The sequence below is a fragment of the Gymnoscopelus braueri genome (assembly GCF_963280865.1).
Source record: "Gymnoscopelus braueri genome assembly, chromosome: 4".
Classification (NCBI taxonomy): domain Eukaryota; kingdom Metazoa; phylum Chordata; class Actinopteri; order Myctophiformes; family Myctophidae; genus Gymnoscopelus; species Gymnoscopelus braueri.
The window spans coordinates 26,984,287-27,002,260 of NC_137605.1; the positions used below are offsets into that span (position 1 = coordinate 26,984,287).

At 40.9% G+C, this 17,974-nt stretch overlaps 1 protein-coding gene across 4 annotated transcripts; it reads right to left on the minus strand.

Moving 5' to 3' along the window:
• Positions 1-1,355: 1,355 nt before the first annotated feature.
• On the minus strand, positions 1,356-17,952 carry usf2l (upstream transcription factor 2, c-fos interacting-like). Of its 4 annotated transcripts, none has more exons than XM_080427551.1 (11): positions 16,603-17,952; positions 15,584-15,624; positions 15,059-15,159; positions 13,857-13,973; positions 13,040-13,193; positions 12,611-12,698; positions 10,011-10,049; positions 7,933-7,991; positions 7,514-7,608; positions 7,262-7,390; positions 1,356-3,340 (listed from the first exon to the last, which is right to left on the minus strand). In XM_080427551.1, exons 1-11 carry the CDS (start codon positions 16,635-16,637, stop codon positions 3,251-3,253), a joined length of 948 nt encoding a protein of 315 aa, XP_080283677.1. In that variant the 5' UTR covers positions 16,638-17,952; the 3' UTR covers positions 1,356-3,250. The 4 variants fall into 4 exon arrangements, with proteins under 4 accessions (XP_080283677.1, XP_080283676.1, XP_080283675.1 ...); XM_080427550.1 differs by having other exon boundaries at positions 15,059-15,162; XM_080427549.1 differs by having other exon boundaries at positions 15,059-15,168.
• Between the last annotated feature and the right edge of the window lie 22 nt (positions 17,953-17,974).

A 17,974-nucleotide genomic window follows, 5' to 3' on the forward strand; every position in this document is an offset into this window, starting at 1 on the left:
GGAGAAGCAGCGTTTTCGGAGCATACTGGTCTCGTGCACCGCTTAAGAAAATACTTGTCTTGAAGAATGAGCTATAAATACCTGTTTTCAACTCTTTGTTGAGCTTCTCATTGTTTAGTTCAAACAGCCAGGGGTAAATTCCTAGCTATTTGAATGGAGCAATAGGGCAATGATTCTGATTTGATAATACATTTTCATGTAACATTGCAGGAGTCATAGCCTTCACATAAAGATTAAAGAGGGTTGAATTGCAATAATAGTGTATTTGAAACATTCTGCTTGAAAAGGTGATTTAGATTAATGTAAAGAAATGGTCTTGTATATTTGAGAACGCTGCATCTTCAAAGATGTAGATTTCATAATTATACAACATGACAGTAATTGTGTTTGCAAAGGCATGCTCACCTCACTTTTCCCCCACAAATGGATCATCAGTAAAAGGCAGGGCTGGAGATCAGGCTCAGCATCAAGTACCTCAAACAAATAAATACATTCTGACTGTGAAGAGCAATACTTTATACTCAATGTATAAAACTTACATAGTGATGTAAGGAAATTATTGGCTTAGGCCTTCAATGAAATTGTTATTGGCAGTTGATACATTATTTGCGGTTACTACATTATTGGCTGCTTTATACCCAGCCAATAATGTAATAACTCATTACATTATGTAAAACAAAAGTATTCAGAAATGTTCAGTTATTGGATTATCGACTCATTACATCAAGAATTAAAAAAAATAAATATGTTATTGCCAGTCATTACATTATTGGAAATTCAATTATCTGCTGCAGGCCTAGTGCTGTGTGCTGTTCTTGTAATAGGTGATGCCAATCAAATATAGAAGAAAATCATTTGAATAGAGGTCCCATTCTCACTCCAAAGATCCTTTTAATCATCATAACTCTTTTTCACCCAAGGTGCCCTCCATTTCTCCAACCCATTTATTCATTAACATTTCACTAGTGCATTTATCAATTAATTACATGAACAGCAATGAATGGAATGGGTTACGGGAAACGTCTCTACTGTGGGGAAAGACAATGAGCCGCAGCACCACAGCCCATCAAGGTTATTAGCCAGTGAAGTTTTATTTTTCCATTGTTTTACTTAGAAAAGACAATCTAACCTGAGAACAGCAAGGCTGCTACCGAGCGGGCTAAAAAAAAAACAGGCTTTCAAGTTTTCTTTCCAAAAACAAAAGTGGAACTAAAACTGCCACAAACGACCTTTCATCTGCATACAGCATTGTCTTAAAGCATTAATCTCATCTTCGTGCTCAGACCTTCGGTTCTCTCCTCACTACAAGGTGTATAAAAGTACTGCTAAATATTTTATCAACTTTGGCTAGGCTCTTTGTTTTCTTTTTGAAAGCTCGCATACTTGCACTATCCAAGATAAATTAGAATTCAGCAGCAAGAGCAGAACATCACTTCCAAAGCACATGGCATTAACTAACAGTCTGAGATATTCAAATGTGATAAAAGTCTGTGCGATTTTGCCAGGGGTCTCAGCGTTGGTTTTGCTTTGCTGGATCCTGAGCTGTTGACACAGGGAAACGCAATCACACTCCAATAAGTGACTCCAAACCTTGATATCTCTCTTCCAATTTCACCCACATTGCCCAAAGCAGGAGAAAAATACATCATGTATATTCATACACATCATCATCAGCATGATTAATATTCGTTTTTCAGTTTGTACAACCAATTACAGCTTGGTTACTGTTCACCTGAGTGGGTGGAGAAATATGCAAGACATTTCTTTTCTTTTTTTTCCACCTTGGAGAGTGAGTTCTGCTCAGCTAAGAAGTGCAACACAGAATATTCTCTGTTGTCTGACTATATTGAGCTGAAAGTCTTCAGTGTTTCTCTCCAGGGTACTCTTCCTCTTGTGCATTGGACTCCATTTGAAGGGTGTTGCATTACCAGAATAGTGCAAACAGCTTCAAATGAAACACATGTGGGATATTCTTACATATATCGAGACACCAGAAAATCACACATGAACAGAAGATGACCAAAAATAATAATAATAATAATAATGTAGTGCCTATATTTAGTTTGGCAAAAGTTAGAATTCTACACTGCACCCGATCTGCAAAACAGAGCATTTAGGAAATTATAATCTTGTACATTTCATGTACTTGATAAAAGCTCACAGATTGGCCATTTCTCTGGCCAATGAAATGCCCCACAATCCATGTTGTAGAGCAACACACTACTGCAATGAAGTGTAACGGTTGCTTACACTTAATAGTTATTATTACAAAGGGCCAGCATAGTTAATGAGTTATTGATTACCATTCTTTCCTATGTTTACACCAGCAACATAATCTTCCTCCAACATCTTAAAACATCTGCGCTAACATCCGGAAGTTGTATCAAAACACATTTCACCCTAGCACCAAGAGCTGTCACATATATCAAAGTAAAGCTTCTGCTTTGCCTGTCGTAACAATACCACAGATATCTGTGTCACTTGGATAAAACGAAGACATTATTTCCCCACTGTGCCAAATCACAGTGGTTTGCATAATTTGCCATTTTCCACTTGCACTTCAATCAAATTCTCTAGGGTTCTTCAGCTTCAACGTAACTGGTCTCCGTCAGGGTTTCTGACAGCAAGCGGACTAATAAATTAACACACAACAGCTAAAAACAACAAAATATTAATACAGAAACAAAATTGTGCGCGAACACACACACACACACACACACACACACACACACACACACACACACAAAGGAGTAAAAGCATGAACTAAGTCAGGCAGTTGTCAGGAGAAGGGGAGGGAAGTGAATGACAAAAAGGTCAACATCACAGTCCATGAGTGAGGTTGCGTAAGTACAAAAACAAGAGAGGAGTCAGCAGAGATTTTGCTTTTCTAAATGCTAGTAAATGGCTCTGGTAGCGTTGTTGTTGGTGGTGGTGGTGGTGATGGTGGTGGTCATAGTGGCAGTTGTAGTGGTGGTGATGATGAGCGTTTTTGTCCTTAGAGCACATTTCTAAATGGTGGTCATCTCAATAGGAGTGGAAGAGTCTAGAGCAGGGTTTCCTGGAACACAGCCTGGGATCCCAGGAGAAAGAATGCGTTCGGCAAAAAAAAGCAAAAAAGAAAGTGATTCTTCACAAGTTCATTCATTTGTCTGTCATTTTGTCTGCCCTCTACTCTTTGTCTTCTCTCCGAGTTGGTGATGTATTCAAGTGGTGATACTCCTCCTTGTTCTTTTTTTGTTCTCTCTCTCCTTCACTGCAGTGGCGTCTCACCGACCATCTCAATGCCATGTTGCTGGAGTTGCGCTCGGAGCAAGGCATTCTCGTTCTTCAGCTCCTCTATCTGAAAAACAAACAAACACACAAACACATCCTATTACTGTCATCGCCATCTTCATCATCCCTGTGAGTATACAGGGCCAAAACTTTACTCTTTGATGTGTTGCACACATGCTTTTGATGTACACATGGGACTACAGTGTCCCTACGACTGAACAGTATCACACTCGGCACTTCACAAAGACTCCCCTGCCCACAACCAACTAGCTTATGAATTCTCAGGGTAAGTCCACTTTGCTCCATTCCCTTGGGTGAATCCCTAATGCGCTGTGTCGCTCAGGCTGCGGGTTCGACAAGCGGATATTGCGCTTTGAATGTAGGAATGGGAATATATCTACCGTCAATGCCCTCGCGGGCCTTTGTTTGAGCGGGGGAATGTGACAGCCTCTGAGCTGTAAGGTTTCACATTACCTTTTGAGTGCATTAGTATGCCGTTAAGTCCTTGCACAACCCCATACAGTACAACTCCCCTATCTCTCCCACTGCTCGTTTCAGGTAGCAGTTCTTGTTGTAGAAGCATAAACTCTTTGTCAGGGCCTGATGGTAAACTATGCAGGCTAGGACCTTTGGGGGGGTTGGGGGTTGTTTTAGAGAAATTACAGAAAATACATACGGGGATGGGTTGCAGGCACTGCGGTACACTGTGAATGAGTCTAATCTAGTTGATATGAAGCACATATGCCCTGCCGTGCTCTGAGATGGGGTAGTGTGGTGAAGAGAGCCATCTCTGGAGCCACATTGTACAGCTGTACTGGCCTCAGATTGAATGCCAGCTGAGCTGCATGTCCCCTCGCGCTTCCCTACCATCTGTCAAAATGAAGTGAGAATACTAATAAGGGGAGGGGTGTGTGTGCACACTTCTCAATAACAGAAAATAACAGTTCAGTCAGATAACTCACTAATGGACTGAAATCATCGCATTTATTAAATATAAATACAAGTGTGAACATTGTATTTGATCTAGCCATTCAGGCACTGCTACTGTATACAGTATATATCTTGGCGTTTAAGCACCGCTACTGTATATATCTTGCCGTTCAGGCACTGCTACTGTATATATCTTGGCGTTCAGGCACTGCTATATTGGCCCTTTTCCCCATTACTCCCTGCTCAGCACCTTAGAAGACAACCATTTAAGAGCAGGGAGTTATACATATAAAACCAACCTCCCAGGGGAAAACAGAACCCTTAGGGAAAGCAGAGCCCACTGATGGTGTTGTGGTGGTGGTGGGAGCAAACAAACACACTTCAGTGACACTGACAGCAAGAGGAAAAACAGTGAATGAGATTAAATAGACTGCTTGACACATCAGTGTAGCCGACACGTCACATACATGCATTGCCCACGTAGTGATGCAGGCTCTCGACTGTATCAGCCTGAACTTGCTCACACTACGCATCATTAAAATTCACAGCTTTTTTTCACACGTCTTGCAGTTTTGTATTTGCAGTCTGACATGTTCAGCCCATTGACTAGACCCACAATATACTTGACATTCCTGCTGTCCGTTTTCCAAACAATATATGTTTTTTGTTTTGTTTTCTTCTGAGGAAGCCATCGTAATCCATACATTTCAATATAACAATCAACAATTATACTAATTATGTTGATAATAATCAACATGCAGCAACTAGCGTCCAATAATATGGACAAAGGGAGCCGTGACGTCACCCATCGGTTTCTACACAACCGTTTTGAACCCACTATTTCAGCCAATTCAAATCCACCATCTTGGAATTTCCGGGAGGTAAATTATCACTTTTCCTTAGAACGGTGATCACATCCCCCCCCCCCCTTTTTTTCCCTACTCTGTACATAGTGTTTTATATTTGTGATGATATAGATTTTGTGTTATTTTTATGTTATGCTGATGAATTGAATACATAGGACCTCAATGGAAACAAGTCCACTCTGACTTTTTTGTGTAAATCCTTTTAGACCAAGTGTATGACTGTATTCGTGCTGTTTGCATTTCTGTTTAATAAAGTATTCAATCAATCAATCAATCAAACCCTCTAGGCCATTAATGAGAATTGCAGGGTTTTCATTATTTTCTGCATTAGCATAGTTCATATCCAGACTACGGAAACTTGCCGCCGGGACTAGAGCCCTGCTCAGGCTGCCCACTCCCACTCCTGGATGTTGATCATTTCTGCCCACAAACATGTTTTCAATTCAAATCTGTCAAACAAAAATGTTAAATGACTAATAGAAATAAATGTATAGAACAGGAAGTAATCAATCCATGGGGGCCTCAAATTATGCATCTATTCCATTATGTTTATGTGTTGGTTACGGTATTCATGCTTCATCAGGTCTTCCACCAAAGTACTGTAGGTGGCTCTGAACATTGAAGTCGGGTGTTTAAGACCTATCAATTATTTTAATCTCACGTTGTCAGACCTTCGTCTTTCTCAACAGAAAGGGCAGAGATGGCCACACAAGATTAATGTCTGGTGATTAGTTTACATCATAGTTAATGGAAATGAGACTAACCAGTGTGTTGAATGCACACATACAGACACACAACACAGTTACTTTTAGGAAATGGAAAACACAAGCTGTGTTCCAATGGATCCAATGTAGTTATTATTTAGTCACAAGCTCTTGTTAATACTTAGCCCTCACACACTTTCAACCTGGCTTCCCCATTTTGGGTATGTCATTATAGAGAACATTTTCTAAACTTTTCAAAAAGCTCCATGCGACACATTGTGAGCTTGTAGCTTGGCTATTTTCGCTTCTTATACATGAAACTGTCACTTATAAACTATAAACTGTCAAAAATAAGAAAAGGTGAAATATGGTGATAGGCCTACAAGGTTTCTTCCAGATAACGATATATTAAAAAGCAGTTTTTGATCCTGGGTTCATCCAACAGTGATGATGCCGACCACCCGCTACCGACCGCAGTAGAGTAAAACGTATTTCTCTCCGTGTCTCACAACCTCTCTCCACTGAAGCGCATACTGCGACTCGAGCCTAATCTCAGCATTATCCTCATTTCATATGTATTGGGTCCTGTGTGAACCTTAGCAGTCCGTTGCAGTCTACTACTTGAAACCTCCTTGAGATAGGTAATCATACACACATGATTGGGCGATTGGTTTTTGTCAGTTATATTATTGTTGCATTTTAAAGTGAGGCTTGATATTATATGATAGTCTAGCTGAAAGAATATTGATTTCCGCATGAAATTCAAACACCCACAACTATTTAACCGCAAAATGATGTTCAGCCAACATTGGCTCAATTATTCAGGTAATTGGTTGTTTTAATGACTTAGGAGATAATGTTTTAATGACTTTGGAGATAAAATCTAAAAATGAGGGGGAAAATGGGAAATGTGTCTGTTTATGTACAACATATGACTGAAGCTGTGAATAGACAATAACATGATGCTGTTAAGGTCCTTTAAGAGAAATATCCAAGAGGGCAACCTTTTTATTACAGAATTATTTGTTTAGTTACAAGAAATATCCAAAAACAGTAAATCTTCAGTATTGATCAGATCTATAGCTACCTACAAAAATCCTGAAAGTGCACACACATACTTAGTTGTTAGTTGGCGACATCTCAACATGAAAGCTTAGAAACACAAAGTGCTTAGTCCATTAAATCAGGACATACGTTTGACTGATCAGCATATTTGACCTTTTTGATCTTAAAGAAGAGATCATCTTCTTATCTCCTTCATTCTTATTCAAAGCAGTGTCTGGAGAGCGTATTTACCGACAGAAAGGATATGATTCACACCAGCACCCCTCTCTCTCCGTCTCTCTCTCTCTACTGCACCACATACTGTGACTTGTGCCACATCTCATCATAATCATCACATAATAATATCATAACATTCCTGGAATCTATTACCGAGAAGGGAGACTATCCTATCTGTTTATATACACTGTATATTTGACAGGTTACCTGCTGCCTGCAGAGCTCATTGTCCACCTGTATCCTCTCTGCCTCCTTCAGACTCTCCTGGAGCCGTTGGTTGCTCTGCCTTAGGTCTCGGATGTAGTCACATGCCTTGGACAGGATGCCCCCTTTGCTCTTAGAGGACAGAGAGACGTGATGTCACACGGTTTATAAGTTGACAGGGGACGGGGTTTTTTAACATGGTAGTTGACATAAAGCAGTACACAGGTGGGTTAAACCGAGGCTAAATGGCCTTACTGCGCCCGTCTTGGTGCTGTCCATGTTGCAGTCTGGGATGATTTTAGAGAGGGTGACGATCCAGTTGTTGATCTTGTCTCTCCGCCTCCTCTCAACTTATGGGTTGGGGAAAAAAGACAGATAAAAACGGGTCATTAGACATAATAAATCATGTCGGAAGAAATTAATGAAAAATGAATTCTAGTCTCCACAGATAGAGAATTAGTTTTTTTAGATATTGTTCATTCACTGCTCCCCCACCCTACCCCCACCCCCACCCGCCACCCCAACCGCAGTATCTTCTCTCAAGAAGTATGACAACAGCAGTCTCTAGTGGCCAATTAATGAAAAATATGGTGACATCAACATACAGACAGCAAAACTTAAAACTTGCGGGCCAGACCACAACGCAAAGCCACGAACGGAAGCCGCATGCCCACCTTCGTTATGTTGAGCTCTCCTCCTCTCATCACGGGGCGTTCGAGGTCCATCCATTTTCCTGTGGACAAATGCCAAATTAAGAACACTTCTCATACACGACCTTCTTTCTCAGTTGCATAAAATCCCCAAGCCTCACATCCATCAAATTTGGTGCCAATTAAAAATCGTTCTCTCCATTATCCTTCAATTGGCCACTTCTGTAATCACAGCCCTCACCACCACCGTGCTACTTGACAAGGGGCATTAGAGGCTGCATGTTGCCTTTTGGCAGCAATGTTGATTTATATCCATATGAAGCAACATATGCCGTAATGACACCATCCCCAGGGTGGGAACTGGGGGAAATGCTCTGACTGGAATATTGAGTCATGTCTGTAGCAGATTTCTTATTCTATCTGGCTGTCCTCTTCCCAGGTGTGGCCCTGAGGGAACCTGCTGTTTTATTATGTGTTAAAATTACAGTGCTTTAAAAATAAATTAAAAAAAATAAAAACATTGAGAAAAAAAAGCACGCACGCACACACACAGATGCTGTCTATTGGAGTCTGGGCGTACGGCTAATGACACAACTGTCTCCGTCTCTCCCCCTAGGTATTTGGTTAATTAAGTTCCGGAGACGTGACGGGGAGAGTTATGCAGCTGCCCACCACGCTATGCACAGGGCAATGGCACACATACATAATGACAAGGCTAGCATATACTATAAATATCAAGCATGGTTTTGTCCTGCTAGTGGAATGCATTTCAACCAATTAATGTGAAAATACAGGCTGTGTCAAAAACATACTAGGGCTTTTAGGGTACATCATTGGTACAATTAAGATTTCCTTTTTGCTGTAAAGTTACTGAATTTGTGTTTCAACAAAACATCCTTCAGAGTAAAAATAAATAAATGGTATAGCCTACATATAATGGGAATTATCTATATAAACATAAAGGATAAACACATATAAGCCTAAGCCCTTTCCTTAATGAAGGTGAATGGGGGCTTGCAGTTTGTTTGTGTGTGTGTGTGTGTGTGTGTGTGTGTGTGTGTGCAAAGTTAATTAATGTTATGCAAAGTCACTCACACAGCCATTTTCCCTTAATACATACTAATTACCAATATTAGTGTTGAGCTTGTGACCTATCAATGGCTCAGCACTGTTTCCATCTCTGCTCGAGTCAGCCAAGCTAGAAACTGCAGTCTCTGTTGTATCTCAATGCATCTTAATGGGATTTCAGCTGTATAAAAGGATCCTGCCACACAGTAATTGTATGTATGGTGCGATAAATGTGGATGATTGTATGAATGACTTGGCCAGAAGATTAGCCATGAACAACCTGATTGCTTCAATGCCCTTATACTGTACCAATCTGGAGGAATAGACTTTGGCAATGTTTTCACCCAATGCCCCATTTCAAGGCCTGGAAACTGAGTCAGACACACTCATCCATGTCCTCTGTGGATTACTATCTTTGCTAAATGTGACGCAAGACAAAAGACGTAATCTTGGGCTAGGACAATTCTCTTGTTGGGTGATAAACAGACTGGTAATTATGATGGATCACCAACAATTTGCATGCAAAAATTTGTTCTGCAATGGATAAATGGCCAGACTGGAACTGCTAATAAAAGTTAAGTATCCTTTTCCAATCTTTTGATTAGAACTACAGATTTTACTCTGCTGTCCCAATACGTTCATACATTTTTATTACTACTGACCAAATTAAAGTACAGGAAGGAAGGAGAACGCACGTCTTTTAAAATCGACACCAGAATAACAGTGAAGATATCATCTATTTCTAAATGGATAACAGTAACCCAATTTCCCAAAGTCCTAATGGAAAAACAACTTTGCCACAGGCGTAACTAACAATAGTGGATCAAGGACAACATTGAAGAAAATGCTATATCTGTGTCCCCACACATCAAGAGCAGGGAGAATCAGGAGGGAGCCAGCAGAGAAGACTGGAGGGAATGGGTTGGTGTGCTGCATATCCTTCTTTGTGTGATCTAGGCCAATTTTATTAGTCGGCTGCAAAGGTGTGTGCGTGTGTGTGGTGAGGGTGGAGGGGTCGTGGAAGTTGTCCTCACCAGTTTAAACCGTCATGTTGCAGCACCTCGTTTTCATCTCTGTGAACGGCAGGTAGTTTGCATTCATTTTACACAAACACATCATTGTCAGTGGTAATTAGGTTACACTTTCATGTCAGGCATTGCCTTTGTCACAGAGAAAAATAAATAAAGAGAATCATAAGTAATGTATCAGAGGAGATAATTAGAAACGAACGTGTAGATAGGCAGACCGACAGATGAGAGAACAAAGTGCTTCTTGTTTTGACATACTGCACAGAGACGTGCAGGCATATGAAACATGTCAGTTCTCATAACTGACAGCAATGAGGTCTGTGGTAGGTTAGGGTTATCCAAGACAGTCCATTTGCTTCTGAGAACACACACACACACACACACACACACACACACACACACATCTATAATACTGCCCAACAGTAATGCCAAATGGAGTCAGGATCTGTGACTCAAAGAAATGCTTAGCTGAATGTTACAGAGGCAGAAGCAATCTGCTGTGGACCCCCTGTGATTCATATTCTAATCCTATCCACACACCAGGGGCCTCATGCATAAAACTCTGTGTAGAATTCATATCAGTGAGCGTACGGACAAAATGAGAAAAACATGGGTCGCCCAAAAACATTGAGATTTATAAAACCATCATAGACTTGTACACAAGTAATCTTTGTACATCCCAATTCAATTAAAATTGTGCACACATGAATGCACCTGGAAATTTTAATCCCACCTCAGCAACTGCCAGAATTTGCCATCAATGGTAGCTGAAACACCCTTCAGTGCACCTCAAATGTAGAAAAAGGCCCATTACTTGAAATCTCTTGCATCGAACCATGAATGGACCAGCACGCAGAACAATGCTCAGCCAATCACATGAATGGACTGGAACAGAGAATGCTGCTTAACGAGACAGGAGGGTGATTTGGCAATAGACAGTTTTAGACTTGGTAGACCTTTATTAATCACATGGGGGAAATTCTGTTTTAGCTTCACCCAGCTGGTGGCTGCTCAGATTGTCGTGATGAATGCTCGGAGGGCAGCTGTTAGGAGTTAAGTGTCTTGCTCAGGGACACTTCCACACATAGACATAGGCGGGCCGTGAACCGGTGACTTTCTGATTACGAGACGTGTCTACCCACTAAGCTACTGCCTCCCCAACTTGGTGTTAAGAGAAGAAAAATAGAACTATACATGTTTCACCTGTTTATATGTGTTGTGCGCCACATTATATTAAGCCACATGGTTACACTTGATAGTTGAATAATTGGTGACTCCAAACCAGGTGACTCCAAAAGTCACATGTACTGGCAGACCAAATACAATCATTTAAATTACATTTAAATTCAAAATCAAGTCCAATTATAAGTATCAATAATGTCTTTCTGTTTGTGTCTATTCACAGGGGTGACATTTGATAACTAGACCATACATGACAAGCCCATTTATAAATATAGACTACATTGAATAGATTAGTGTGAAAAAGTCACATTTAGCATTTGTGAGGTGGAGGCAGCAGACAGGCCTAGTGCTTAGAAATAACAACCGACAATGGTAAAGTGTGTTCCTCAACAGCCACGTGTTTGTGTCCTTGAGCGAGACACTGGCGGACTACCTGCACATTCATAGTAAGCTGCTCTGAGTAAGAGTGTCAGCCAAATGCCTAAAATGTAGTCATATTTAGAGTGCAAGCGTGGAGCGAAATGGCAGAAATATACACTCGGCTCCAAGATAATTTAATTTGCCAAATAGATCATGTGCTCATCTTGGGCAGATAAACAAGCAAAGGACTGTGTATCCATTTTTCTCCAAATGCAAAAGGAGGGGGAAAAAAATACACAATTTAACCTTAAATGGCTTTATATTTCTGAGCCATAAGACTCATGAGCAACAGCATGTCGAGCACATAAGCATACTCTGAGTCAGTATGGAAGGACACTGGAATACTCTATTTCTAAATGAAAGTTATAGCTAATATGTTTAAGGTACTATGCGTCTAGCCTCTGACAAGGAATATGTAGCCACAAGTAAATTTTTGCTATATTTAAATGCACCCTGATTGTCTGTTATCTCTCTGATTGCAATCAACAGATTAAATGTTTCGACGAGAGCATTACGATGCACACACGGTTCTGCTGTCGAGGTAAACAGAATAAAGAAGGAAGAAAAGAGAAACCAGGTCAGGCAGGACATGCAGAGATAAAGATCCCCAGGATTACATCACCCTGCTCAGCACCAATCTCAGCGGAGAGCTGAGAGAGAGACCCCGCAGGCAAACAAACACAGTCTGGCTCAAGTTAGAAAAGTATACATGCATAGTAGCTCTATAGCGGTGAACATCAAAAGAGAAATTTCTCTCTGCTTTTCAACAGCAAAATAAATTTCCTCGAAAATGCAAGACTGCAATTGATGTCTTATTCCCCAGCAAAATAAAAGAGGCCAAAGTCAAACTGACTTTCTTTTTCTTTCTTCAAAGATAACGACGATACCGTACTTCCAAGCACCGAGCCAGCTTTGGCTCATTCAGTCGTGCCGGTGCGACTGCACCGTCAGTGGTGTCACCTTCCCAAGGGGGAGGTAGATAGCATAGTGGAGCGGATACTCACGCAGGATAGGGCTGTGTGCGTGGCGCTATGGTTCGTTGCGTGCCTGTCTGAATAACATCAGGGGGGGTCATCATCACGTAAAATTGACCTGGGGAAGTGAAGAGAGAAGTCAGAAGAGTAGAAAGACAATGGGAAGTATATGATTCTGGTTTCAGTTAGGCATATATACAGTGGCATCACTCATATATCTTTTGGTCATTTCAGGTCATTTCATTATTGTTCCGTTTTTCCCCCCACATAGCCGAGCCTTGTTGTGAGGCTTCATCTTATTCTGTGCCATGTCACAATCACAGTCTATGATAAGCTCACAACATGTCGAGCTGCGACGTGTTGTGTGCTTAGAGATCTGATAGATAGATTTTCAGAGTACGACACCAGTCCAGCACCAAACTAAGTACACAGTAAATACATTTTAGTGTCTTGACTCACCCCCTGCCTGTGTGAGAGTGGGATCCGTAGTGGCCTGCACAGACACTGTCCCGTCGCTCACCGCTGTTGCGGGGAAGTAAGCAAAGCGTGTCTCTCCTCCCACTGCCTCCCCTGCTGGGCTCCCGCCATTACTGAAGGGGTTCTGGATCACAGCCTGTGACAGAGACAGACAGACAGACATAAGCCTGATTTATACTTAGTTGGGCGCCGACTTTGTGTGCCGAAAATAGCTGATCTACAAGCTCACAACATGTATAAATCAAGCCATAGGGGAGAGGGTTTTTATCTAGAAGCAACACACCTCTGTTGCTCTCACACAAAACACACACACACACACACATTTTGGCTGTTCTCCGGGTCTTCTGGCATTTTGAAAGAAGCAATGGTGCAGTTTGGCAAGTGGGAGACTTGTTAGCGGAGATAAGAGGAGGCAGGTGAGAGGTCTGTACATAGTATGTGACATTCTGTGCATAAAATACATGGTTGCATGCATCCACACAATGCAATAGCTCTACGGTAGCAGTACAAAACTACTAGTCACATAAGAACAATTCCCCCAGAATAGTAAACAACGGCACAGTTGGAAACAATGAATCAATGCTACTGCCAACTTAGTCATAAAATGGTTCTTTGACTGGAGCCTTCTTGCTCACTAGACTAGACATTAATTATCATTCAAAATGTTCATGCTTCTGGATAATTTCTGTTCATCTTAAGGTTAATTTATACACCGTCACATTGTCCATGTGCATAAATTAGCCTTTAGTGGAGCCAGGTTTGCGGGACACTGTTGCCAAGTTGCTGTGGGTTCTGGTACCTGTGCTACTGCTTGAGGAGCGCCAGCGAAAGCGGCCGAGGAGACCACGCTCAACCCTCCTCCTTCGTCTCTCCCCTCCAGCTGCTGGTCCGTCACCTGGACGACACGGTACGTCACCTGAGAAAGGGGGGTTAGACAGAGAAAGGGGGGTGAAATGATGAAAGTGAAAGATACAAAGAGTAAAGAAAAAGAGAGACCAAAAGAGAGAAATGAGAGACCCATGGAGTGAGACAAGAAAACAGAGAGATCAGCCAGCCACTGATGAATGTAAACATTACCTACCATGTAGATGTCTTTATTGTATCCAGTAGTTTCAGTTCAGCCAATTCTACCATCTGACGCAACTGTTCAAATTTAAGCATGTCAAAATCCCAGGCATTATGCTTATGCTTCAGAATGTGGTCGATTTAATAAAAAAAAAGAAATCAGCCTGTTTGTTCAAAAGAATCTGTATTTGTAACCCGTAATCATGTGACTCTCCGCCTGACTGACATGTGACACGGCCGCATGCCAATCCTGGTCCAGACTGGAATCACATGATCACTCACACCAGTGCTGTTTATGCCAAATGAGCAACACGCATCACCTATAAACTATTAATCCTTGTTTCCTCTGTATTCATTTTGAAACAGTCTGCTGCCAATGTCAAGAAATTTACCCTCACTGATAAAAGTTAATTAGTAAGGCTGAAGGCAGAACAATGTAGCCCAATCTCCCTCTAAAGCAAAATGCAATGTGGATTTAATGTGTAATGGTAATTACACAGGTAGTTTTTTTTGTGTGTGTGTGCACTAAAATGGCACAAGCGAGTGAGGGGCCCAAACGAACAGACCCCAACTATCAGGGCTATGGCAGGGATGGTAGGAAACATTGATTAATCTATTCCATTTCCAGTATACATTTTCCACCAAATGCAGACAAAGTGTGATCTGGGTAATTGTACATCTGCTATTTTTGACCATTTGGGGAAAATCTTGAAAGTGTGAGAACTACTGATTTAGAAGAAGGCATTTGTAGAATCGGCCTCAGGTCTTAATGGGTTAATATTTCATTTTCATTTGATGAAACATGAAAATAATGTGCGAGCACCGCTTTTTCGTGTGAACTCTCTAGTCTACCCCAATGTAGAATAGCATTACCCAAGAAAAAGACTCTTGTGCTGCAATGTGAACTTGTTATTTTCCCACTCATTGTAGACGTACCTGGCCCCCCTCTGTGCGGAACTGGTATTGTATGTTGTGGTCACCGAATGCTGAAGCCTGCTGAAGGCTGGCTATTGTAACAGCTGTCTGCTCCTCGCCCCCTGCTGCGTCTCCAGGAAAGGGAGTAAAAAGCCAGTATAAGGAGGAGGAGGAGGAGGAGGAGGAGGGGGGGGGAAACTAAGCAATGATCCTACCAAGACCCAAGTCAGCTGTGAAGGACAACATAACACTGCTTTGTATTGTTATTTTAGAACCAAGCAATACATAATATAACTAAGGATGAGCAGGAAAACACAGACAACAACAACAACTCTACACATGAATGCTGTTAAAAAGTAACAGTCGATGATACGGATATTGTGCTATTTTTGTTTCGGTCATTGTTTATGATTTACTGTTTGATTTCAAGTGGTTAAGCACTTAAAAAGGTGCTATTTAAATAAAGTTTATTATTATTATTATTATTATTATTATTATTATAATGCCTTGTCTAATATATTAGACAACACGACCAGGGTCCTTTACCTTCAGATATCTGAACAATCTCCTCTTCTTGCTTTTCTTGGCTGCAAAACAGGAGGGAAAGCAAATTTAAAAACTAGCTGAATGTAATGATCACCTTATGTTCTCTAAATTGGCAGCAAGCTGAAGCACTGACAGTGTATCTCTTGCCTAGTTTTAAGTCATCCTTAACTTCAGCTGAGCTAATTTGATACATACAGCCAGTTTGTCGTGCACAATGTCACCATCGTCCAAAAGTACTCCCAATACAACAGTGAAAGAACATGTTCATGTTCCTGCCTTCCCGTTGCCTTTTCAACATCTTGGCAACAGCTTTAGTTTCAACCTTTAAGATATAGTGGACTGCTTCTCTCTCCAGTGGTGGAAAAAGTACTCTTTTTTTTTTTACTAATGTAAAGGTGTCAATACTGCAGTGTAGAAATACTCTGTTACAATTAAAAGTCCGGAATTCAAAATGTACTTGAGTAAAAGTACAAAAGTATTGTCATCAAAATGTACTTAAAAGTACCAAAAGTAGAAAGTACTCATTATGTAGCATATGTCCCGTTTCACAAGTTCAAATGTATAAAATGTATAAAAATCATTTGAAAATAGCAGATCTTCAAGTGTCAAGCTTGTAGATCGGCTATTTTCAATTGGCCGAAATGTTTATAGGGCTGGAGTGGTTAATGTAATAGGTTTTGTAATAATAATCAAAATCTACAAAGTAACTAAAGCTGTCAAATAATTGTAGTGGTGTAAAAAGTACAATATTTACCTCTGAGATGTAGTGGGGTAAAAGTACAGAAAATTGGAAATACTCAAATAAAGTAAAAGTACCCCAAAATTGTACTTGAGTACATGTACTTAGTTACTTTCCACCACTCTCTCTCGCTGAATAGTGTATTGCAATAAGTATATCATTCCTTTTGAAACTATAGTTAATAGTTTTCCAGGCCTGTGCTTATAGCAGTCACCAGCTAGCCGCATAATAACATTAGCCTGGGCTTCAGTTATAGCCATCTTAGCTGGCAGTGGATTACCTTGTGGTGTCCAGACTCTGTTCGAGCATATCCATCAGGGTTGTGATAAAAAGTGATATTCTGTGTCACACAGGCGGAGATGGAAGTGCTGATCACGGGAACAAACACTCGGGTCATGTGAGAGGAGACACTGACAGCCCCAAGACACGTGAGGTATGGTGATCGGTCAGGGAGTTAAAATGGAGACCGCTGCTGGAAGTGGATCTGGATCGGGTCTGCGTTCACTGCCTCGATTTGGACCGTCGCATTCTTGTTTGTGTTGATTGGAACTTCAGTAGTAGCGCACGAGCCCTTCAAAGCTATGCTTGTACAAGTTTAATACGTCAAAATATGTAAAGAAACTTAAAGTCCGATGACGCTTCGCTAATCTCGGTTACCGTTATACTTCAAAACATCTTTCCACTGGAACAGGGACATCAGTAGAATTGATCCAGAACCACCCACTCTTATCCTAAACAGGGATGTGATGTACTGTGAAATGCTGGCTTGTATTGTGTTTCTTAATAATATTGTTGTTGCATAATCTGTTATTGCATAGTAGGCTAGATGATTTTATTCAACCTTAATATATTTGAGCCAGCCTTTTGACAGACAAGCCATCACAGGAATGTATAGCCTATATAATTAGCCTAAATTGTGATTACAGGGTAGCCTATTATTTTTTTTGCCCAAGTGAAGATTTTATGGCGAAACTATAACTCACTAGCAAAGTGCATGGAAAAAAATCGGAGTAAATTTCCTCCAGGAGAATGTTTGACTCAATCATAGATGGAGTTTATGGATTTTGCAGTTAATCTGATCTCCTGGCCAAAAATACTCTTTGACAAACATGCATGGATAATGAACCTATACCTAAAATATTAACATAACTAGTGTTATTATTCTGTTAAGTTGTGAATTGTTGTATCTGTGTTTACTGTCTGCATGTTCTTCAATGTCCCATCCATGTATTTTTAAAGGCACATTTTAGTGTTGTTGTTTCATGGTGATGGTTTCATTCCACATACTGCGAAAATAAACGACATACAGTATACTCGTACGTTGCCTGATTACGTTACTTGAATAAAATCAGAGTTGTCTGAATGGGTGATTTAAAAGTTATATTGGCATGAGATATATCTCGATGCAGATGAGATGATCCATGGACACATTTTGATATCAATGTGTAGCCTATCTATGTTGTCTGAATAATATGAGGTTTGCCTGGGGTGAGGGGGGGATAAATGCTTATTAACTGTGTGAACTGATCGACCTATATGTATGCCACCGCATCAGTCACCCGCCATGAACTTTACTCCACTTACCGGCAGCGGAACGTTTCTTTACGACGGTTCCGTTTGCGACGGAGATGACGGGAGCACACCACAGTCTG

Excerpts from the sequence above, each read along its gene's own strand:
- usf2l (XM_080427549.1), bottom strand. The coding sequence starts at position 16,637 with ATGGATATGCTCGAACAGAGTCTGGACACCACAAG. Across the intron at positions 13,194-13,856 it reads CTCCTCAAGCAGTAGCACAG|GCTGTGATCCAGAACCCCTT; the intron begins GTACCAGAACCC and ends TCTCTGTCACAG. Across the intron at positions 7,391-7,513 it reads ACAGCACCAAGACGGGCGCA|AGCAAAGGGGGCATCCTGTC; the intron begins GTAAGGCCATTT and ends CTGTCCTCTAAG.